Source organism: Saccostrea cucullata, unplaced genomic scaffold (assembly GCF_032062105.1).
Source record: "Saccostrea cucullata isolate Sc308-1 unplaced genomic scaffold, CSIRO_AGI_Scuc_v1 ctg107, whole genome shotgun sequence".
Lineage (NCBI taxonomy): Eukaryota > Metazoa > Mollusca > Bivalvia > Ostreida > Ostreidae > Saccostrea > Saccostrea cuccullata.
Window position 1 is genome coordinate 102,182 of NW_026928317.1, and position 24,028 is coordinate 126,209.

The following is a 24,028-nucleotide window of genomic DNA, read 5'->3' on the forward strand; positions in this document are numbered from 1 at the left end:
CATGTTTTTAATGTAGACCTGTGACATGTTTTCATGAAATTGATCTCATTTTGAAGGTGAAGGGCATATAGACCCATTTTCAATGGATGTTGGACACACAGATTTACCCTCCTCTGAAGGAAGGCAATCTTTACCGCAAGGTATGGGTGTTAGTGTTGAAGGCTCAATGGATAATTTTGACCAAGATCAAGGTGCTTCTGAAATGGAATGTCAATGTGATAATGAACCAGAAAAAAGTCTTTCGCAAAATGTGGATGAGTTTGCCCATTCACAAAATATGAACCCTAGTCTTTCTAATGTTCCTCATGATATGAGAGAATCAAATCTTGCTCAAGAGGAGGAATCTGTGCCTACGTCCCAGGAGGATCAAAGTGCATATCAGCATGTCTCATCCCATGAGAGAAATTCTTTCGATGAACAAATTGTACCAGGAGTGTGTTCATGTGTTGAGGAACCTGAACCAGAGGTCTCAGAAGAGGAGGAGGAAGTCAAAGAGGAGCAACATGGTGCCCCTCAGCCTCAACAACAAACTGAGGAGGAAGAGTATGGTGGAGAAGATGGTGAGGAATACTATGATGATGGTTCTGATGGTTCATATGGTGAGGAAGAAGGTGGAGAACAAATGGAATATCAAGAAGGACAGGATGATGAAGAGGGTGTTGTCTATTCAGATGAGGAAGATTATACTGATGATGAGGAATATGATGGTCCTGACAGCTACAGGGCAAGTGAGGAGCGAGAGGTAGCCTCAGACTATGATGGAGAGGCAAGATCGAGTGAAGAGCAACAAGTGTCAGAAGACATGGAGAATGTTGCTGCTCAAACAGCACCTACAACCCAAACAGAAGTCACACAAGTGGCAGATACACAGAAAGTTTCTCATATGACAGAATCAGATGTCACCACTGAGGAGAAAAGGGATGAAAAGCTGAGTGAGGCAAATGAGGCAGACAATGGCCATGAAGATCAGAGAGTGAGTGAGGAGAGAGAGGAAGTTCCACTGGATGAGGTTGAGATGAGAATGAAAGAGGAGAGAGAGGTTGGTTCAGATGAAAGAGATGCAGGTAAAAGAGAGGCCTTTGTAGTTGATGATAAACTTCAAGGGGATGAATCTGTTAAGGAGTTTGGTTTGAGTGAAAGTGATGTGAAGGAGCAGGACATTCAAAACAATGAAAAGGAGGATCAATATACTTATGAGGAACAAGAGAGCTTTGAGGCTGAGAGAGAAATTAGTGAAGAGAGAGACATTCAAAATGTTATTCCCCCACCTAGTGCTGATGAGCATCATGTTATTAAAGATACTGTTTATGATCAGGAAGATGTCAAAACTGGAGAAAGACTTTCAGAATTCAAGGAAGATGAGAATGAAAAATACATTGAAAATGATGAAATAACACAAGAGGAAGTGGATGTGGATGAAATTACAGTGGAAGATAAACCTCCAGAAGTAGAGGAAAGCAAAAGTCAGGTTCCAGATGTGATTCTAACCACCATGCAGGAACCTCCTGCAGAAATCCCTGTTGAAACTCCAAAATTGCTTGATATGGGTGAGAGTGAGGAGGGTGAGATAGAAATCCAGAGTAATGTGAGTGAGTTTGGGTCTCAGTATGCAGAGATGGGAGATGATAGGATGGATGAGGAGGAAAGCAATTTCAGCAATGGTGACAATGGGGAACCAAAAGATGACTATTATCCCGATGAAAGAGAGCAAGATATGGAGAGAGAGGAATATGATCAACAAGATGTTGAGGACTTTATAGAACAACAAGAGAGTGAAGTGCAAATGAATAAAATGGAAAACATGGGCTTTGATACAAACGAGAGACAAATGGAAATACCACAACAAAGTGATCAAATAGATATTTCTGAAGAAGAAATTGCATCTAGAATAGAAGGTACTATAATTGTGGATAAACCACCTGACTTTGAAGAACTTGATCAAGAGCCACCTGAAGAGCAGCCACATAAAGCTGATACATTCATTGAGAGTGAGGGATCAGACATGGAAGAAAGGTCCATCACCCCAGATCCTGACCAGATGATTAAAATGGCTTCACCAAGGAGTGAGGTGCCCCAAGAAGTCTGTGATCCCTTGTTCCACAACAAAGAACCCTTAGTTGAGGCAGAAGATGAGCAGTTGGAGATTAAAGTGGATGAACCAGAAATTTCTGCACCCCCACCTGATGCCATGACAGGATCAATGGTCCTGGAGGAGGGGCAGACAGTTGAAGAACATGTTCTTACAGAATCAAGTAAGGCCATGATGGAGGGTTCTCTAATATTAGACGAAGGAGAAACAATTGAAGATGCCAAGCCTGCAGAAGAAGCTAAGTTTGAAGAGAGTCCTGAAAAAGAAACTGCACCCTCTATGAGTGGTAGTGCAATGGAAGGTTCTCTTATATTAGATGAAGGGCAGACAGTTGAAGATCATGCTCTTACAGAATCAAGTAAGGCCATGATGGAGGGTTCTCTAATATTAGAAGAAGGAGAAACAATTGAGGATGCCAAGCCAGCAGAAGAAGCTCAGTTTGAAGAGAGTCCTGAAGATGAAATTGCACCCCCTATGAGTGGCAATGCAATGGAAGGATCACTGATAATGGATGAAGGACAGACAATAGATGATCTTCCAGCTGAACATACTTCAGTCATGGAAGGTTCTTTCGTAATGGATAAAGGCCAAACTGTTGAGGATCTTCCCACAGAGCAGGCAGGGTCTGCAATGGAAGGTTCTTTGATAATGGATGAAGGTCAGACCATTGATGATTTGCCACAGCAACAGGATGCCATGTCAAGGTCTATGATGGAAGATTCCATTGTTATGGGTGAAGGAGAAACTTTCGAAAATCAAGAAATCCCAGCTGAACACTCCGGATCAACAATGGAAGATACAAATACATCAGAAGACAGTCAAGCCTCCCAGAAAATGAATGTCATGACTGGATCCATGATGGAGGGATCCATAGTTCTTGATGAGGATGAAAAATTGGAGGACAGGTTTCCTGAAGACACCATATCGAAATCTATGTTGGAGGAGCAAGAGGCTAAATACAGGGAGGAGGAATCTGAACCATATGAGGAGGAGCAAACTTCTGAAACTTCAGGAGCAAATGTTGTGGACGAGTCCCTTACTGAAAGCTATACTGAGTCTCAGACAGAGGAGTCATTGAGAAGCACAAGTATAGGATACATGGATGAGGAAACAAGGCTACAGAGGCAGACGGCACAGAACATGGTGGAAAATGTTCTAAATGATGCTATTGATACAGTTGAAAGCATGCAGAGAACAGAGGATATCTCAGTTGAAGAATCATATACTGAGAAAACTGAAAGTGGTTTCGAAGACAGTGTTCCAGAAAAATCAGAGCAAATTCTAGAGAGTGTAGAGGATGCATCTAGTGTAGAACCTTCCATAGAAAAAACAGAGACTGCAGTGGAAGAGTCTGCAGTGGAAGAGTGTATTCCAGACATTTCAACTGAAGAGCCATCTACAGAGAGAACAGAGGAGAGTGCTGTTGAAGAACCTTCAGTTGAAAAATCTGAAGAAAGTCCTGTTGCTGAGCCTCCACCAGAAAAGGCTGAAGTGGCTGAAGAAAAGCCGAAGGAGGTGGCTGTAGAGAAAGAAACAGCCCCAGAGAAAGAGGAGAAAGCAGAACTGATAGTCAAAACAGATGAGGTTAAAAAGAAAGAGAAGGTGTTGAAGGAGCCTAAACAAGTTACCAAAACTGAAAAGGATAAAAAGAATGTCTCAGTAAGTAAAGACATTAAAAAGGAAGTCAAAGAGAAAAAAGAAAAGCCAAAACCCAAAGCAAAAGCCCCTGCAAAAGTTGAAAGTAAACCAACAAGTGCTAAAACAGAGACTGAAAAAGCACCTGTTAAGGACAATAAATATAGTCATATCACTAGTCGTCTAACCCAGGATACAAGTGCTAGTCTAGCTCGTAAAACTGTGAAAAGATCTGAGCTACTTAAACAGACCGACTCCAAACTTCCATCTCCCGAGAAGGGAGATGTCACAAGGCGGAGTCAGTCTGCAACTCGTCAGGCTAGGGTACCACGAAAACCCAAGGATGTGTCCACGCCAGACGTTAAGGAATCATTAATTTCACGTTCCAAGTCCACTCCTAGGCCTGGGGCTCATAGGAAACTCAGCCCGAGTCCAATGCGAGGCCAAGCAACCACTACCACAAGGAACGCAAGACCCACCAGACTTCTCCAGCCCAGAAAAGGTTTATATTTTGTAAGCTTGTGGTCTGGCTAGCACTCAAAAAAAATCACCCTTACTGCTTATATTCATCCACATAAAAAAAAAGACTGGACTGTGCATTATGGCCCATGTTTTATAGGACAGTTGAATGGATTTCTCCCTGTTTGAACTGTCTTGTAAAATGTAATGCTTTATTTTCTTTTTTTTTAGATATTTTTTTTCTTTCATTTTGCCTGCATATTTTTAATGTGATAAGTTTGACAATTGACAATGGTGCCTTTGATAGAGTATGTGGTATGTTGAATTTAAAAAAAAGGTCGCAATATCTAACATCATTAATTATGTAAATTAATTAATAAATTAATGCTGTCAGATAAAAGCATGTAGATATTAGAAAACTCAGTAGAATACATTTTTTCTTTGTGCATATTTTGTTGGATTGCTTCGTGCAGCTGCTTTGGCTTTTTGTTCTGCATGATGAAGAGTTCATTCTAAGGGAGGTAACTCCTATTGACTTCAGATGAGAGATATTGCAATCTTGTGCCTTGTGTTTTTATAGTGTAGTAAATTCTTTGTGAATGCTTTTGATATTTTTTTAAATTCTTTTCTTTCAGTTGACAAGTCATTTATTCATAATTTTATGGTATGTTTGGTTTGATAGAAAAAAAAAATAATAGTTTTTTTAGAGTTCATACATTACTGGAGTTCTGCTCTTCCTGTTCCAGTTTTTCCTAAAATTCCTAATTTAAAACATGTAATCAACTTGCTTTAATTTAACTTCATTTCTTCCTATACAGTATGGAACAAACTTATCTTGTAGAAGTGTTTTGTTTAACTATTAAAAATGAGATACACTTTTTTGTTTGTACTAGATTTCACAAAATTAACATTTTTATTTTCAATCATTGCACAAAGGTTTAATTTAAACTAAATATCTCATTTCTGTCTTTTTTCCAAATATTTCAAACAAATCTTACATTATGTTTGCAAAATACACTGTACACATGAACTTGGTTTTTCCATTTAGCAAAATCTGTTCATACATTAAACACATCTGTAGATTATCACTGATTTGCATGTAGATATAGTCTTGCTGCAATAATTTTAATCTTAAATTTATTGCAATTTAAGCAAGCAGAAATGAGCATGGTCACCTTTTTCCCGTTTCATTTTTGCATTGTAGATTTTGTTCCTTTGCATCCTCTTTTGATCCTTCCCAGATTTAGATTTTCAATTTAGTTTGGATGCATGGCATGGCCAGAATTTGTTTTGAATTTGCTTCTTCAGCCAATTATTCAATTTGATATCAAACATTGCTGAACATTTTCATTGTTTTGATAAAGTGACAATTTTTTTGAGATTAAGAAAAGAAGAAAAGGAAAATAGGAGATAATTTAAGTAAAAATATATATACATATAATGGGCAATGTTATCATTTATAAATGGAACTAATGAATAAGAATGTTAAGATTGATTGTTCTTTACCATGTTTACTGTATAAATTGAGACTAAATTGTTGTATCATTGATGTTGTAGATGCCCCAGCTGCTAATGGTATAACTTCACCCGCAAGTGGTACAGATGAGGAAAAGGCAGGAAAAAGGGTAGGTCATATCATAGTAAGCAAGCTGTTGTCAATACACACACACCCTCCCCAGTTGTACACACACTATGACATCTGTCAACAAGATGTCAGTAATGAATATACATTTATGTCACCAACAGCATTCCAAGGTGTTATGTTTTGAATATCATTTCAATTGTTGGTATTTATTTCACAGGAATTTTACTTATTTTTCTCATTATTGGTCAAAAAAGACATCATACCATGCAAAACATATCACCCTGACTTATCGATTGAAATCTTATGCATTATATTGATCTCTGATAAAACAGGAAGAGGAATTTTGTTAACTTAAAATTGCAAAGTTTAATGACAAAAATTTCTTTTTTCATGATATATTGATTCCATTAATTTTAAAAGAAACGACAAAGTTTACTATAAAAATCTTTTTAGTTACAGACATGAATATTTCATGAGTAACTTCATATCAAATCATTTCCCTGGGTACATGGGTTGATATCCTGTTTCTGACTGTTAGTAGAGATTGTAAATAAGTGAAGTAGGTGGTTTAAATTGTCTATTTAATTTTCATCTATCGTGTCATCTGGTTACCTTGTCAACTGTCATTCCTATTCTACAGCCATCTGGGAAGAATTAGAATACCTTATATACCCTAATAAATGATTTTAGACACATAATTTTCATACAAACTGAAATTGATGTTTTTTTTAATAGATTTCTTGCAGTTTTGTCTTTTGACCAAAAGTTAATTAATTTTTTAATGATTAAGGAACTAATGGAAGAACAATTTACCCACCCCCACCCCCCAAATGACAGGAAGGGGAATAATATACTTAACTTTCCTCTTACAATTTTGACTTACATAAGTCCATCCTATAAATGAGCATGCAGGGTTGTATAATGGCCGTTTGCCAAAACAGGGAGTTCTCTCTATGTAATAATTACCCCCTTGACCTACATAGAGTTCATCAAAATAGAAAGAATATTTGCTTCAATTATGAATTATTTTCCACAGATGATCAGTTGACAGATACAACAACAACAAAAAAAGAAAAAATGCTGTAAGAAATATTTTGTGCAAATAGAGAAATTGTTTGCACAAAGGCAAAACAGGCAAAAAAAAAGTAGGATTCACTGAATTGTAGGATGAAAGAGTTAAGAGCCATTCTCTGTAATGACTTGAACTTTTATATAGGAGCTGTGGCACGCATAGTCTCAGAATTTCTCCAAACTCTCTGTGATAAAAGTCTTTGATACCCTAAACTGAAATCAGGCAAAAATTGGTTGCTATGTTTTATAGTTACCATGGCAACATGTCTTAAAGTTCGAAAAATGGCATTTTTTAACATGTTTAGAGCCCCATAGTTAACATTAGCGGCAAAGCAAACAATTGGCAATGACTGTTTCCAAAAGTTGAAGGTCAGATGTCTCAAATGCATGATAAACATGTTTGGTAAATTAACTATTACATACGTTACTATGGTAACAAACTATTCAAAAGTAAAAAAAAAATTCATTGAATTTTATAAAGTCATACACGTAAAAATAAAAAGCAATTATAGGATGAAATGTGACCAAATAATAGAAAAAAGAGCCTTGAAACATATACCAAGAACAAAATATGACATTTCATTTTGGTTGGCAATGGTTGCCAAGGTTTTTATACCACAGAGAGCCTTCAAAGTAACACTCTGTATGTTTCAATCTGATCCTATCTTTTAAAAAAGCACATTTCCTCATAACTGATGATCAATTTTTGAAGATGTTGGTGTGCTCCTAGTTTTCCCATTTGAAAAAATTCAGTTTAGATTCTTTAAATAGAGCGTTGCTATGGAAATAAGCAGAAAATATATGCTTAAAAACCTGAAAAATATTTTCTGTCCTTGGATACGTACCCTTAAATGTAGATTCCCAAAACTTTTATGATTGATATTTATTAACAGCTTACCTGACTTTTAATTTTGACTATCATCCAATCTCTAAGTGGATGCAAGAAGTTGGCACACAGGGTTTAATATTAATATAAAGTTCACAAAATCGAACATTTTCCCTTCTTGGTAACCATAGCAACAGTGTTGTTTTCTTCATCAAATTTTATCAATATATGATATTCAACTTCAGTTCTAACAGATAAATATGATTCAAGCTGATCATTTAATTTTTTTCTTGTTTATATGGCAATTTAATTCTTAATGCAGCGAAAAATAATTCACGTTTAAGCACTGGTACTTTGTTTCCATGGTAACACTGCAAAGTAGCAATTATACCCAATTTTTCTTATGGTTTTGGTGTTTTAAGGTCCTGAGGATGCATATTAGCCAGTCTTGAATTTTCATGTTTTTCCTCAAGACAGTAGCATTAACCCAAACTTAGTTACTTGTTTTGCATGGTAACACTGTGTTACCATGGCAACCATAAAAGTTATTTGTAGAATAATGTTGCTTATACTTATATACTTATGGTTAAACATTTTCATTGTTTTTCTTAAGTCGTTGATTGAGTTTGAGCATGTAACACCTACCATTAGTGATTATGGAGTGTTTTTCAGCATATTTCAGCATTTTAAATGTATTCCAAATGTATCCTTGGTTACCACTTACTTAGAGATATATTCTAAACATTTTCTTTACAGTATAAATGACATCAAGGTGTCATGTTTTTGTGAGAATGACTTGTTTGCTTTTTCTAGTTTTTATTAAGCCACAGTCAAGATTTAAAGTGGCTGAAAATCTCGATTTTTCCAGACTTTTCCGGCTGTTGCCATAGCAACCGAGACACATAGCAACGAAATTTTGTTTGATATTTGTTTCTGGTGTCAAGTACTAAGCATGGGTGAAGTTTCATCAAAATCGGTGACCATGCGTGGCAACGAAGTTTAAGTGGTTACAGAGAATGGCTATTAACAATTACAGACTTGTTTAGTTATTGTGTAAGCCTCACTAGTCAAAGACTGGAATGTAGTTACATCAATTTAGACTGTAATTTGGTATTGATTGTACATATGATACAAGAGGGAAAATCAGAATCTGTACTGTAAACAGCTGATTAAAAATTATGCCTTGGGAAAGATAGAGAGAGAAAGAGAGAGAGAGAGAGGGGGGAGTAAAGGAAATCAATGAGAAACAGAGTAATACACTCTGACATTCATAATCAAAACATGTACCTACTGGCGCTGTAGCCAGCAATTAATTAACAGGTATTTTTGTCAGTGGTTTTGTTTTGGGGTGAGAGCCAGAAGAAATGACCTTCAAGGAGGGGATGCACTGACCAAGTGGTTTTGGCTGAAATAGATCAGCATCTTGTAATGTTGGAAATTCAAAATAATCTTAATTATTAGGAGATTGGTGTACTTTCTGTTGGTATTGGTATATTGATATATCTGAATCTTTTGGAATATTTGTGAAATTTTATGTTTTGGAAAGTCAGACTATATTGAAAATCTTTAAATTTTTCTATGTTTTTATAGAAGTGAATTTTATTAGGGTATGTACGGTTATTTACAGTAAGTTTCATCAGTAAGCGGGCATTGTTTACCTGTAGGTATTGTTGACAGTTTATAATGAGGATTTTCTCAAGTGTCTTGCCACACAATATTTGTATTTGCTTTCCATCAGTTACAAAGTTGTGTATATCAAAGCTATGTGACTTTTAAGTGAAGTGGTCAACACTTAATTGATTTTTCTGCTGGATATTCAGAAAATGAGCCAACAGGTAAAAATTGACAATTATATCTTCTTTCTTCACTAAATTTTACTTATTTTTTTTTGGGGGGGGGGGGCTATCTCTTCTAAATTTATACTTTTAGTGTTTGAGTTTGTGTGGGGAGAAATATAATTTAGTTTTATGACACTTAAAAGTTAATTATCACTGAAGCTGCTGTAAAAGATTTCTTACAGTACTGTTTTCCACTAAAATTTTGTTGACAAAGGTTATTTAATACATTAAATTCTGTAGCAAAAAATACACTTTTTGTATAGATTGATTGATTGTTATTTAACATCATAATTGAGAATTCATTACTCATAAAAAAGAGACATCACCATATGCAGATAAAAGGCTTCGAATTGAAACCTAAAAATTGACACTAAGGACCATTATGCAGCGAGGGTTCTTTAGTCATGCTACTATGATGTAGGACCTTGGTTTTTCAGGTCTTGTGCAAAAGACCCCTGATGATGAACATTGGGCAATGAAACAGTCACTATTTGTGTTTATATCTTAGGTTTTGACATGACTAAGAGAATGAGAATCAAACTAGGCTCACTTTTAATCACAGAGTAAACACCCTACCACTAGGCTACCATTACACCCTTACCACTAGGCTACCATTACACCCTACCACTAGGCCACCATTACACCCTACCACTAGGCCACCATTACACCCTACCACTAGGCCACCATTACACCCTACCACTAGGCCACCATTACACCCTACCACTAGGCCACCATTACACCCTACCACTAGGCCACCATTACACCCTACCTCTAGGCTACTATTACACCCTTACCACTAGGCTACTATTACACCCTTACCACTAGGCTACCATTACACCCTTACCACTAGGCTACCATTACACCCTTACCACTAGGCTACCATTACACCCTTACCACTAGGCTACCACTACACCCTTACCACTGGGCTACCATTACACCCTTACCACTAGGCTACCATTACACCCTATCACTAGGCTACCATTACACCCTACCGCTAGGCTACCATTACACCCTATCACTAGGCTACCATTACACCCTATCACTAGGCTAACATCAGACTCTGATGATGATGCGCATCTTAATATACATCTTGATGCATGTACTTAAGATTTGTACATGTATTTTCATTATGTGTAACATAGAAAACATTACTCTACCATGTGTACATTTCCTGTTACCAGAATAGGATGTACTCATACAAAAGGTTTTTTTTCAAAAAACGTTTATGTTAACATTGTTATGAATGCATGGCTTTTGATATCAATCCATTAGAGAGCATTTGACATTTTACAATATCAAAGAGACAGTTTTTATGACACCTTTTTGATAGCAGTAAAAATCACTTGGTATCTTGACCTACCTGTTTCACACAAACACTGACAACTTGAGGGGTTTCTCTGAGGGAATATAAAATAAGTTTATGATTGAGTGCAAATCACTAGATGCTGGATAAGAAAGCATTTGATTATTTTCAATGAAGTGAAATAAATTAAGGATTTTACCCTTTCCATTCCAAGTTCAAGGTGTAAAGCAATCAACATACCTGTTGGTCAAAACCCTTGTAAAACCATTCATCTTTCTTTGTTTTGGGGGCTATAGATTTGTAATGTTGGAAGCTCATTTTTAGCTTGTGATCAGAGGGGTATGATCCTGAGTGAAGATATTTTTGACAAGTTGTTTAGCAATGCTATTTAGAAAGTACAATAGCTTGACCCAAAGGTTGCTAAGATCAAGAGTTAAATCGTGACTGTAAAAGGTATTGAATAAAATTTGAATTCTATACTAGTATTCTTCCCAATAACAGGTTTTTTATGACATGCATATATAGATACACAATATAGAATTTTGTCTGTACTGTTTTGAAAGAAGTAATATTAAATAGATTTGAAAACATAATTAATATGACTTTGTTTAGGATGATTTTAATTGTTTGACCCTCAGAAATTTCTGAAAGAGAATTTTTCTACCCCCCCCCCCCCAGAAACATAAAGATTTATTTTATGTTTTCATTGGATGTTTATCAAGATATCTGTGCAGAATGGTCACTTTGATTTTGAAAAAAAAAAATTAAAAACTAACAGATGATACCCTTAATTTTCAGACTCCATCAGCCTCCTCAAAGAAGAAGTATGGCATAGACTCCAAGAATATGTCCTACAAACCCGGGGGCGGTCAGGTCAAGATCTTCGACCAGAAAGTACAGGTCAAGGCCACGTCGAAAGTCAACGCTAGCGCCAAAACTCCACCAGGATCTAGTACTTCACCTAGAAAGGAATCTCGTAAGAATTCATGTTAAATGCAGTGTAGAAAACTGTACATTAAGTAAATTTACTTATTTCTTTTCTGAGTTTTGCACATGTCTTCAAATGCAGTGAATTTTATTATTTTTTCACATATTGTACATGTGTATACAACATGGCAGTTCAACAAGCTGATTTGCCAATGATAATTAAAGAATTTGGGTCTTAATGATTAAGTAATTCCCTTTGCAAAACCAAAAGATTTCTCAAAGAATCTGCCCTTTATTTTGATATTCGAGTGTTAGCTGTAAATGAAATTTGGTTTTTCAGCGAGACCTAAACCTACCACTCCTAAAGGACCAGCCCCTAACGTGAAGAATGTGACATCAAAGATTGGTTCTCTTCAGAACGCCAGTTATACCCCAGGAGGGGGGCAAGTGAGTAGTGCTGCTTCTGGGGTAAAAAAAAAAAAAAGGAAACATGATGAAGGGGAGTAATAGATATGACCAGCATTGATGCATCTTTTAATTAAATTTTTTCCTTTACTCATGCAATCTTACAGAAAACAGAAATCCACAATTTGTGAAGTTGACATTATGCCTTATAATAAACTCTAAAGTCAAATTGAAATACTGGATTCAAATTTAAGTGATAAGAGGTTTGATCTTTTAGCCAGGTTATAGATTAATTTTACTAAAAGAGAATGATGACTCAGGTGAACATTGTGGCCCATGGGCATTGCATTTCTGTTTGCTGAAGTATTTTAATCAAGTCTCAGACTCATATTTGAAACTGAATGTGTCTTGTTTTCTGCTTCAGGTCAGCTAAATCAAATTCTGCATCCCTTATGCATTTGTTGATTTTTTTTACAGGTGAAGATTGCCAGTAAAAAGAAAGATTATTCCACTGTGACAAGTAAAGTAGGCTCCACAGCAAATATGGACCACAGGCCAGGAGGCGGCGAGAAAAAGGTAACTCACTCACGCTGATACTAATGCTTAGTACACATCTCGTGAAATGTCAGAGTCCAATGTTCAAGTTGGCTTTTATTAGGATATGGATTTTCTGCAGAAATTGTCAAGCAAAAACTATATTTTTTGCATCAATGCTGTAATTTTAATCTAATGGATGGGAAAGCTCCATTTTCCCATGCAAATTGATTATATTAAATTATTTGATTATCTCTAATTAGAAGTGAAGGGAGAAAACTTTTTAAAGTGGATCTTGTCTATTTTTGGTCTGAAATGAGCTGGAGCACTCAATGGCTTATAAACTAAAATAAAAACTGCAAATATCTGTTCTGTTTTGAAATATTTTTAAATGAATTTTCAGACTGGTGTGAAAAAGGTAGAGTACTATTTTCTGTTCCAGAGAAAAAGCATGATTGCCAGTGCCTGTGTTTGGCTTAATTAATTTGCACACGGCTTGCTTTTGTTTCTTTTTCTTTAGATATTATCGCAGAAATTGGATTGGAAGACGAATTCCAAAATAGGCTCCTTGGAAAATGCCAAGCACTCGCCAGGCGGCGGTAATGTTAAAGTATGCTATCGCTTTTCCAATTTAATGTATGGCCAAACCAAATTTATTGCAAAATGCTTCTCTTCGGTAGACTAATTTATCTATCAAAGGAATTCTTTATCTTTAATTTATTCTTTAATTAAGACATAAATTAAGTTTTATCTGCTGGTGGATCTTTTTTTCATGGAAATATTCCACAGACTATCAGTGTAGTTAAACATCCATAAAAGTTGAATCTCGTAGACAACACTGCAGCATAGTAAGTTAATATCTTTGCCATAAATAGATCACTGCAGTGACCGTAAGATTAGTTCCACTCCTTGATGTAAATTCTTCCCCACTTGTCTCTTATAAAATGCATTTTTGTAAGGATTAGAAATATCAGTTTGTAGGAAGGGGAAGACGCAGTTTTCTATCACCTTGCATTTTCATTGGTTTATAATACTTGCATTTCTATTGGTTAATAAAAATAAAAAATAGTAAAAGCTTTGACTGTTAAATGACTAATGTCATTGTTATAACACTTGCTGCTTTCTCTGTCTGCATGTTACTAAATCATGACAGAGGAAATTCTGCCAGAAAAAATTTCCTTTTCATTTGCTTTCAGAGAAAATTACTGAAACAGTAGAATCTTGAAGGCTTTTCATTTGTCATTTTTTTCAAATGGGTCATTCATTGTTTTTCTGCTTCATTTTTTTCAATTTAGATTGTAGATGAGAAAGTTGAATGGAAAACTACCTCGAAAATCGGATCCCTTGACAATGCTAGTCATGTTCCAGGGGGCGGTAATGTGAAAGTATGGCATTCCGTCATTTTTGTTCACTCATGTTTTTTTGTTCTTACTTATAAACATGAATAAACTGCATAGCCAGTTTGTTTTATTCGGAATTTTTTAGGTTCAGTTTTTTTGTATAAATATTAATAGAATGATATGATTCTAAAAATGTAGTCAGAGAAGTTTTTTAGTACATGTCTATTTGATACAGCTAAAACAATATTGACACTAATTTTCAGATACACAATTTTCATTAACCTAAAGTAATTATTCACATCAGTAATCACATTACAGTAGTCATTTTCCACTGATACAGTATGTTATAACCAACAAACAGGAATTTTAATATCAAAATCTATTATTTTGAGGGCATGCTTTAGGCTGTTAACTCATTTGAGTTCATATCATTTACTAATAAGCTTAACAATATTTCATTTTGACTCTTTTAAAGCATGCTCAATGATTTTAATCTTCATTTCATCCTACTAAAGCATGCAAAAATTCCTGGAAAATGTCAATTGAAAGCTTTGTGACTGCAGTTATATTTTGATTTTGCTGCTTCTTTGTTATTTCATTTATTTTTTTTCTCTCTCTCATTTGCCTGCCTACTCAGATAGTGAATGACTCCCTTGCATGGAATGCTCAGTCCAAAGTTGGATCATTAGCTAACATGGACCATATACCCGGGGGTGGTAACGTTCATGTACGGAATGTCTGTCTGTCTGTTTTACTGTACTAAACTCGTCCTCCCATCACCCTGTGTTGATTTTGTAAAGTAGATGTGAGTCTGTGAGATTGATTATATGCACTCCTATCCATATAATGATGATGTTTATGAAAGAAATTCATTGTGATATGAATGAAATTTGTGCTTCATGGTCTTGTCAAGGACAAGTAGATTATATTAAGATTAAGTAGATCATATTAGATTTGCACAAATAACAATAATAGAGGTGGTCTGTAAAATTATTCCAAAATTTTCACTTGTTACGTGGACCATCAAAATTTAATCTAAAGTAAGATAGATATTGGTATTGAAAGAAACTGGAAATGATACTGGAGAGCTATGCAAATGGTGGAAAGATTTTGTTAATTCAAAGTTCATGTTCCTGCACAAACCAAAATGTCTCAGAAAGTACCATTTTCCAAATGTACAGGTGGCGGGGTGTACTAATGTGTTTGTACTCGTAAGATGTCTTAATGTTGTTACTAAATTGTTGTTATACATGTGCTAGATATATTTTCATGTGTAAAGGGTGTCTTGCAATTGGTGCTATTACTTTGTAGCTTTGGGTGACCGTTCAGTAATTTTTTGTTTCTTCCAAAACTGACAATTTCCATTTTTATTCTGTTGTGATTTTTCTAGAACCCTGTATTTCTGTTAAGTTTTACTGTATATTTTGTGCATTTTAACTACATTAAAATGACATAAAATATAAACAGAAACAAGATAAGTCAGAATCAGTCATTATTGAAAACCTTAAAAATTTACAATACTATTAGAGAGAAAACATGGATCATGATACGATTGCAGCAATGTCTAATTTGTTTTAATAGAGGTTAAACATGCAATATTAATAACACAGTTTGAGAATTTCAGATGACCAAGGCACAGATGATAAAAGGCAAATAAAGATAAAAATATTGAAGTAATAAATGATGATAATTGTAATATTTTCATAAAATTCGTTATAGATTGAGAGTCACAAAGTGGAAGTAAAGGCCCACTCCAAGGTTGGATCTACTGATTACATGTCCCATAAACCTGGGGGAGGCCAGAAAAAGGTAAAGCATTGTTAGCATATTTAGACATACATATGCATTGTATTTCTGAGGGTGTGATATTTTTTTCTGAAATGTTAAATTTACAGGGTTTTGCTAACAGAGGAATTGCTAAAATGGCACAATGAATTGAAGAGAAATTCTAGTCTAGGATAAATTAATTTAAGGATTACAATTATTGCAATTATTTTTCCACTATAAAATGCCTGACAGTGAAGAAGTATTTTTTTTATGTCTTTACAGATCGAGACACAAAAATTAGACTTTAAAGATAAAGCCAAGCCTAGAGTGGAATCCAAGACAAACCACAAGCCAGGAGGTGGTGAAAAAAAGGTAGGTCAAGGTTGGGTCAAGGTCAAATTTAAGATCAAGGTAAGTATGGTGTTTTGTACTTCCTCAGACGACAGCTAGATTTGCACCTTCAAGAATGTCAATTTTTTTTTGGAATTTTGATGTAACTCTGTACCTGTATTGTAATGAAACTGTAGTGAAACTCCAGTCATCTAGATGTTTGATTTAACAAAAAAAAAAAAAAAAATATGAACTCATTTATGAGAACCCTTTTATTTTAATTTAAAAGATAGATATAGTTGCAAACTTTAAATCACTTTGTCTATGCTCAACAGGTGATTAAAATGGTCATAAGTATTCAGACTGAAGTTTTATATCAAGAGTTGTTTCTCTTTGGCTTAACTTTTAAGCAAGACTTTACATAGGGGAGAAACTTACATAAAAGACATTGACCTAGACACTTGTAGTCAGTAATCCATTTCCAGATACAAAGGAAAAACTAATATTAAATATTGTATTGATTTTTTTTTGGCCTTGGTAGATTTTTAAAGTGTTTGAGTTAAGCATTTTTTAAATATAGAATGCTGTCAAATTTGATCCTTTAATTTGAAGGGGAGAAAATTAACTCCACTTGTCAGAAACAAAAGGAGATTTTAAATGCATTGGTAGAATGTCCATCATTCATCTGTCAGTATGTCTATAATCAGTTCTTTAAAGATATAAAGCTATACTTTCAATGGAGATTATATACATAGAGATGCAGTTATCCTGATCGAGTTTAATTTTTTCCTTTTCACAAACTGAAATTGAATCACTTAGCATAATTTCAAAATCCTATGTACTCTTTATACAATGATTCCTTTTGAAAATATCATGAAATTAAAAATTCAATTTATATCTTTTAGTGTTGCTGAAGGTATTACCTTGGTAATCAAATTCAAAATAAAAATTGAAAAATGTTAAGAAATACAAGAATTCTTATTTTTTATGATCTTCATAAGGAAAGAAACTGTAGATGCATTCAAGCAATCATATTCTGGAAATTGTGGGACCATTTAGTTACAACTGGTCTTTCTCTTGATCTTTCTGAAAATTTTCCAAGTTTGAAAACAGCAGGAGCAGTTTAATCAATGATTAAACAAGGGTCAGAGACCAAAGCAAACAAAGGGTAGATCTGCAGACTCTATAATGTGTATTTAAAAGACAGTGGTCTTGTCTAATTCAAAGACGTAGATAAACACTCATTGCCAAAGGTTTTTGCTTGTGAAAGAGTCTTTGGTTCTTATTTTTAATTTAGAGGGAATATTGATGATATGTCACTAGTGGCTTATACCCAGATCCCCTTGGGATTTCTGAGAGATTTTGGGATTAGTAGAAAACTACTTGGGTGATCTCTTGCCAGTGCTTATAAAGGGGATATGTTTTTCTGTTGATGAATCACAATTTATTTTTCTGTATTGTGATAAAAACGTGAAAGTTTTTTTAAAAATAAAAATGGGTCTTATTTCTAGGTTGATCCTTCTTTTGAACAAAACAGCACATATAGGTATTGAGAAAATTGCTATATGTTATATACATATAAAAATCTTTTAACAAAACATTGTGATAAAAATGAAAGTTTTCAAATAAAAATGGGTCTTATTTCTATGTTGATCCTCCTTTTTGAAAAGAAAAAAAAGATGTGTGGTTTACAGGCAGCCAGCAATGAAAATTGATGTATGTCATATGTCTTTGAAAAAAAAAAGAACATTTAAATCATTCTTTTGAGTGAAATTCAATATGATTGTGTTCCAAATCATTGATTACCTCAATACACAATTAATCAGTGACATAAGGTTAACAAAAGAAAAACATGGTCCTTTTCATCTAATGAAAGAATTGAATTTACGCATATAACGTTAAATTTGGAAGCATTATCAAAGACTGATAAAACACGGCTTTTAAAAACTAGCTATTGTTTTCTCTTTTCGGCGAGTTTGATTACATTGTTAACTTTATTTATGTACGATCTGGGGTGGTGGTCATTGTATGTGCATTATCCATTCATTACTGACTGAAAAGAAATACAAATATTGATACCTGATAGTGGAAATGGCTACGCAGAAATGATAAGTTCTAAGATTTCCACTTTTCCTATGACTGATAAATAGGGAGAAAATATTGAAAATGAGATTGGGTTTCACATATATGGAGTTAAACATGAACTGATAAATCCATCCCCCTGTGAATTGGATTAAATTGCCTTGTAAAATTTGACTCTTATTAAAATTCTGAAAAGCTGTGGCCATATAAGAGGAAAGTGCCTTGAGAAGCAGCTGTTTTTCCTCAATAAAGCGTGCATGGTTTTCAAGTGATTAGATATATTTTGACTAATTGACATTTTCTGAGGAACTGATTGTGGAGATTTTTTTTTGCTGAGTACTGATGACAGGTTGATGATAGAGTCCCCGATTTCAGCCCTGAAAACATGACAGATCTATTGAAACGGAGGCTTTAAATGACATCAGATTAACGACCCCCTAAAGACAAGGGCGTAGGATTTCAAGGCTATGAAATTTATCTCATCCTGGAGACAATCTCTGGATCTTCTGCAGACTGCCTTAAGTAAAGGCAGACAATCTTTGGATCTTGGTGCAGACTGCCTTAAGTAAAGTGCTGCGTAACTTATGTGTGCATTGTCTTTCAAAACTATACCCTATTGTCTCATCTGCAGCTAGACTCTTGATTTGATTGTTCAGGTCATGTCAAATGAGCTTAATACCTTAATCGCCTCTGTTTGTACTTTATTAGAATCATTTCACCTATTTCTAGGTAAAAGCACATCCAAAGTTTTAAGGCATTTGGATGGAAGAATTAAATAGGATTAGAAAAGAAAGATTTATTGTGTATTGACCTATATATAAATTAAGTTCACCTAGCTAGATTGTGAACATTTACTGCTGCATTTGGTCAGTGGAGCAAATTTGAGAGTATTATTTCATTGTTCATGATTTTTCATAAGTTGAGTGTTGATGTTTTTGAAACACCATAATTGAATTAGTGAATTTAATTTTTTTTGGCTAATGGTATTGACATTGTGGAAAATTGGACATTAAAAGACATTTTATGAATGGTAAATTTTGTATAGAATGTAGTTCAAATATGTTTATTTAATGCATTTTGTAGATTCTCTTAAGGGTTAATGATTTCTGATGGTTTAAATATTCAGAAAAGAAAGTTTTTTAATTGTTTGATATATCAAAGCATTACTTATATACATGTAGCAACCATTAGTCGGCATCAATATTTTCAGGACGTCTTGTGTAATGTCAGCAAAAAATCAATAAGGTGAACTTTTAAATGTGTCTGAAGCTGTGAATCTGTAGCATATTGAATGTTTTATGGCTTTTTGATAAGGAAATAAGTCATTCATAAGTGAAGGCTTAGCATACTATCATCAAAGAAATAGAAGCTCAAGTGAAATTTTGATTTATTTTCGATGGAGTATTACTGAATATTCATTTAAGAATGTAAGATGGGATAAATTTTTGTTGGTGTATTTTATTTGGATTGAATTTTTATGAGATTTCAAGAGACAAAGGTTTAAAAAAAAAAAACAATTTTGAAGTTAATATGGCCACCACTCCTTCTCCGCGAATGGAACATAGGACCAAACATCCTTATCCTAGTCTGCCTAGTGCTCACAAACATCATGTGATAGGAGAAGAAATCGAGGATGAGGATATGGAAGCGCCGATCAAAACGGTGGTGTATGTGCCAAATCGGGCGAATGCCCGAGGACGATTTCCCGTTGTCTCTGTTCACAAGAAAAAAGATGGACGCTACGTTGTGATGGAACAGCGGCCAGTTCATACGTTCTTCTCCGGTGAAAAATTTAACGACTTGAAAAGTCTTGAAGAGAGAGAAGACAAGTTAAATCGAGAAACTAAATACAAATATGTCAAGCCACCCTGGAAATGGTCATCAAAAGGGAAATCCATGGAGAGGTCATTCGATCGTAATTATTATTATCCATATCTTCCACCCATTAACAATCATATGGAGACTGTTACTTCGAAAGTTGGATCCTTGGACAATGCACAGCATAGCCCTAGACCCTCAAATAAAAAAGTACCCCATTTTCATGTTCATTGGGAAGCGGAGGCCAAAGTCGGATCATTAGATAACGTTGACTATAAAAAGCAACGTTCACGGAGTCATCCTGCTTCAGAAGTAGGAAACAGGTCAGATATAAGTGAATTTGAGACTCACAGTTTAAAGCTTCCACCAATCAAAACTAAGTATGGAGGGAGTGGGGATGTTGGTTCATTTGGGAATTCCCATTTCACTCCAGGTACATCCAAAACTTCTCCAAGATCCATAAAATCCACAGCCAGGTCAAAGATTGGCTCGCTAGACAACATCCACTATGTCCCAGGGGGTGGAGACGTGGAGATTCCACATTTTCCACATGACTTCAAAGCGGAATCTAGGATTGGATCTTTGGAGAAAGTCTTTCATAAACCTGGCGGTGGAGATGTGCAAATTGTTGATTTAAAACCAAAATGGAAATCTAAACCTAAGGTGGGTTCCCTGGAGAATTTTGATCATACACCTCAGAAATCAAGCTTCAAAGTGCCACACTTCAGTGAAAACTTCCATCAAAAAGCCAAAGCCAAGATTGGCTCACTCAAAAACATTGAGTACTCCCCACCATCGAAGCATCCCCAGATCTTCAACTCAAAGCCAAACTGGAAGAAGGAGTCTAAGATTAGTGCTCTCTGGAAAACTAAACACAGATATGATGATCCGTATGACCTGGAATACGATGAAGATGCTGAAATAGAGGCAAGGATTAGGGAACTGATGAAGCGATGATTCAAGGAATATAGCTAATTGTAGTAATTTGCTAGACACTAGCTGACTTTCTTTTCTTGAAAGGTTTGGTTATATTTTGCATCAAATATGAGTTTCCATATGTTTCAGTTATGTGTGAAGTTTTACATCTTGTTCCTTAATTGCAGAAATACTGTAGAAGTACTTTTTTCTGTGTGGTATTAATTTAGGCTATGTACGCAGTCATAGATAATCCATGGAGATTTGTCCAAGGGTACTTGATATGAATGTAAGGCATATAGTGACAGTCAAGAAAATCCGCTCAATTTTCTACCCGTGGATTAAAAAGAAATTGAGATTTCGGGGAATTATGACCCTGCGGAAAAAAGTACGTCTACAGTATTCGAAATTAAGTACTTTTTTAATATGAAGACAAGTAAAAGGGTTCTATAAATGTATGACCTTTCTTGTGTTTTATCGCTTTGTTGTGAAGAATCAATAGTGCTACAGCAAACTTAAGTTCTACTTTTTCAAATTGATTTTGTTAAACTGTTATAAAGTTTTATTTATTTTGCTATTTATTAAATTGTTCTAGTTGTGATAATTAGAATAGGTCATCAAATTGTGCCAACATCATCCATTGTTCATTTGTTATGAAAGGTAACTGTGATATTTATTTTAATAAATACATGTATAAAAGTTATTTGTTGCATTGTCACTTTGGTCCTTTTTGTACTTTTATCATTTGATTAACTTTTCCTATAGCTTCTTTTGTGTTTTGACCTCAACAATACTTTAGCTTGTGCAGAATATTTTATCTTATTGGCAATTCACTTACACACTGTGTCAAAGAGATTTTTTAAATGATGTAACCATCATAAAAGTTAGAATAATTTTCTTTTTTTTAAATTACAAGAGGGAATTGAGATGGACTTAAATGGCAGAAATTCTCATGATGAACTCAAAAATGAATCATTTTAGAAATTAGTCTTTTGAAAGAAGAAAATTTTCAAAAATTCTAATCATAGAAACAAAACTTTTGTTTAACAAAAATTCAGAACCAATGGTGGTACATGTATATCCAAAGTGTGACATATTAGCTGACTGATTTTAACAAGTGTGGAATTTTAAGGCATGAGTGGTTATCTAAAGAAAATTTTAAAAATATATACACCATTGTCTCTTTAAACGCAATATGATCTATATTATTGACACATCTTAACTCTTTGCTTTGTAATTCTTTTTAATCCTATCCGTTAGGACTTTTGTGTTCATTTAAAACTTTCTCTCGCCCCGACAGTTATCTTTATAATCTCGTCATTGGTATGTACCCGAAAGTTCTATTATGAATCTTTGTGCCAAAAGCACTTTAAAAAGGCAAAAATTGATTCAACCTTATATAAGATCTCTTGTTCACTTCTCCGTAAAATGAAATATTTTTCTGTTCGTCGAAACTTTTTTATGAGACTTGAGAATCAAGAAATTCAAGTTGGTTGTTTGCATTGCCATTAAGTCTTGGAGAGAAATGACAACAGTAATTAAATCCATGCCCTAAAACCAATATCGACAAGTAATATCATCTTTAATGAGTGTAAAACATACAGATTTAGATGTGTTAGTCAGTAGACATGGAAGCAGTTTGCTATGGCAACGTACCAAACATTCATTTTAGTGTATTTGAGATTGGTTAAAAAGGAAAAAAGCCCTTCAGAAATGTTGAATGAATTCATATATTTTTGTCCAGGCATATTCTGGCTTGCAGATTATCTTTGGTAATGGTTCAATTTAATAAGGTTGTTTAAGTAAACTACTGGTTTGATCGGTTAGATCTGCAAGTCAGTTAGTTTGCAATTCACCTAGTGTACCCAGGGAATTCTTTACACTTCCGTTTTGTAATTTTATATGTGTATGAAAGATTAGGAAAGTGCAGGCAATTAAAGGGTCTTAAAGGGGATAGGGTTATCTTTTTGAACACAAAGGGAATTCTGGAGGATGAGGATTAAATATATACATTTCACATGAAGATGATTTGTCCATGCAAAAATGAGAAATGAATTTCTCAGTTTCTGGTTGATTTTTTATCTCATTTTTTGATGCTTCAATGTATATACATGTAGTCATTCTGTTTGTATGTTTTGTAAATGAAAGAAAAACAAACTGGGATGCTTAAATGAAAATTCTCATCCAACTTCTCATATTATAGATTTTGACACTGATGTACCTATAAAGATTGCATTTATTGACTGTATCAATTAGTGTAACTATGGACAAATGAACTTGTTCTATATAGCCATATTATGGTATTAACCCTATGGCTCAGTTATGGTGGTAATAAAATTTGCATCAAATTCGAATATATAGAAACATTCTCTTTTTAACATTACATAATCAATGAAATATGTAATTCAAATGGACACCAACTTCTCTGTCAATAATGGCACTTTCAATGAATTATAAATTGGTTGAATTAGTAGCCTATAGGACTATTACCGTAGCAAACTGTTTCCAAATGTCACTATGGTTGCAGTTCCCAACAAAGTCCTCATAAATGGTAATTTTCAGCTTTTATATGATTTGAACCAAAGGGGTTTTGAGTTGATTGATTGCAATTTTTTTAACTTGAGTGGTATATGGAAAATTACTCTATACTCCCACATACATTTAATAAACTATTTTAGGTGTTTCTGTGAAATCAATTTAGAATGTAGCAAAAGTTTTTAACTTGACCTGTTTGGCAGACATGGATAAGATTAGATATTTTCCAAATGTTGACTTTAAGAATTAATGGACCTGTGAGTGAAATAGTTAAATGAAAGCCAATGCCTTTTATTTAAAGGAAAATACTTACATGAATGGAAACCCTGCAGCCTAAGTCATAAAACATGTCTGAAGACAAGTTTTAAAGTAGTAATTCAGGTTCAGAAATGGTTTTTCTGCGTAAGTGAAATTACAATTCATACCTTGAAATTTAGATATGGATAATACTATTGATTTTCTGCTTTGAAATCTAGTTACATTTACATATCAAATTTTAAATATTAAAATATCACTGTAAATTATTGCACATTTTGTCATCCTTTGCAATCGATCATTTGTGAAGTTTA

The 24,028-nt window shown here is 34.4% G+C and overlaps 2 protein-coding genes across 13 annotated transcripts in view; both read left to right on the top strand.

Moving 5' to 3' along the window:
* The window catches only part of LOC134277178 (microtubule-associated protein 4-like), a 56,150-nt gene that overhangs the window by 24,270 nt on the left and 7,852 nt on the right, over positions 1-24,028 (top strand). For 6 of the 12 annotated variants that reach the window (XM_062759459.1, XM_062759466.1, XM_062759462.1 and 3 more), the window contains 10 exons: positions 57-4,226; positions 5,741-5,808; positions 11,605-11,782; positions 12,074-12,180; positions 12,616-12,714; positions 13,076-13,090; positions 13,193-13,282; positions 13,968-14,057; positions 15,732-15,821; positions 16,062-16,151. In XM_062759459.1, the coding sequence (XP_062615443.1) occupies positions 57-4,226; positions 5,741-5,808; positions 11,605-11,782; positions 12,074-12,180; positions 12,616-12,714; positions 13,076-13,090; positions 13,193-13,282; positions 13,968-14,057; positions 15,732-15,821; positions 16,062-16,151 (4,997 nt within the window). The remainder of the gene's footprint in view (positions 1-56; positions 4,227-5,740; positions 5,809-11,604; positions 11,783-12,073; positions 12,181-12,615; positions 12,715-13,075; positions 13,091-13,192; positions 13,283-13,967; positions 14,058-15,731; positions 15,822-16,061; positions 16,152-24,028) is intronic. The other 6 variants (XM_062759467.1, XM_062759468.1, XM_062759464.1 and 3 more) reach the window with 6 other exon arrangements.
* On the top strand, positions 19,722-22,915 carry LOC134277181 (microtubule-associated protein 2-like). The gene has a single exon (XM_062759473.1). The coding sequence runs from the start codon at positions 19,722-19,724 to the stop codon at positions 20,964-20,966; it is 1,245 nt and encodes a 414-aa protein (XP_062615457.1). The 3' UTR covers positions 20,967-22,915.

Excerpts from the sequence above, each read along its gene's own strand:
- LOC134277181 (XM_062759473.1), top strand. The coding sequence starts at position 19,722 with ATGGCCACCACTCCTTCTCCGCGAATGGAACATAGGACCAAACATCCT.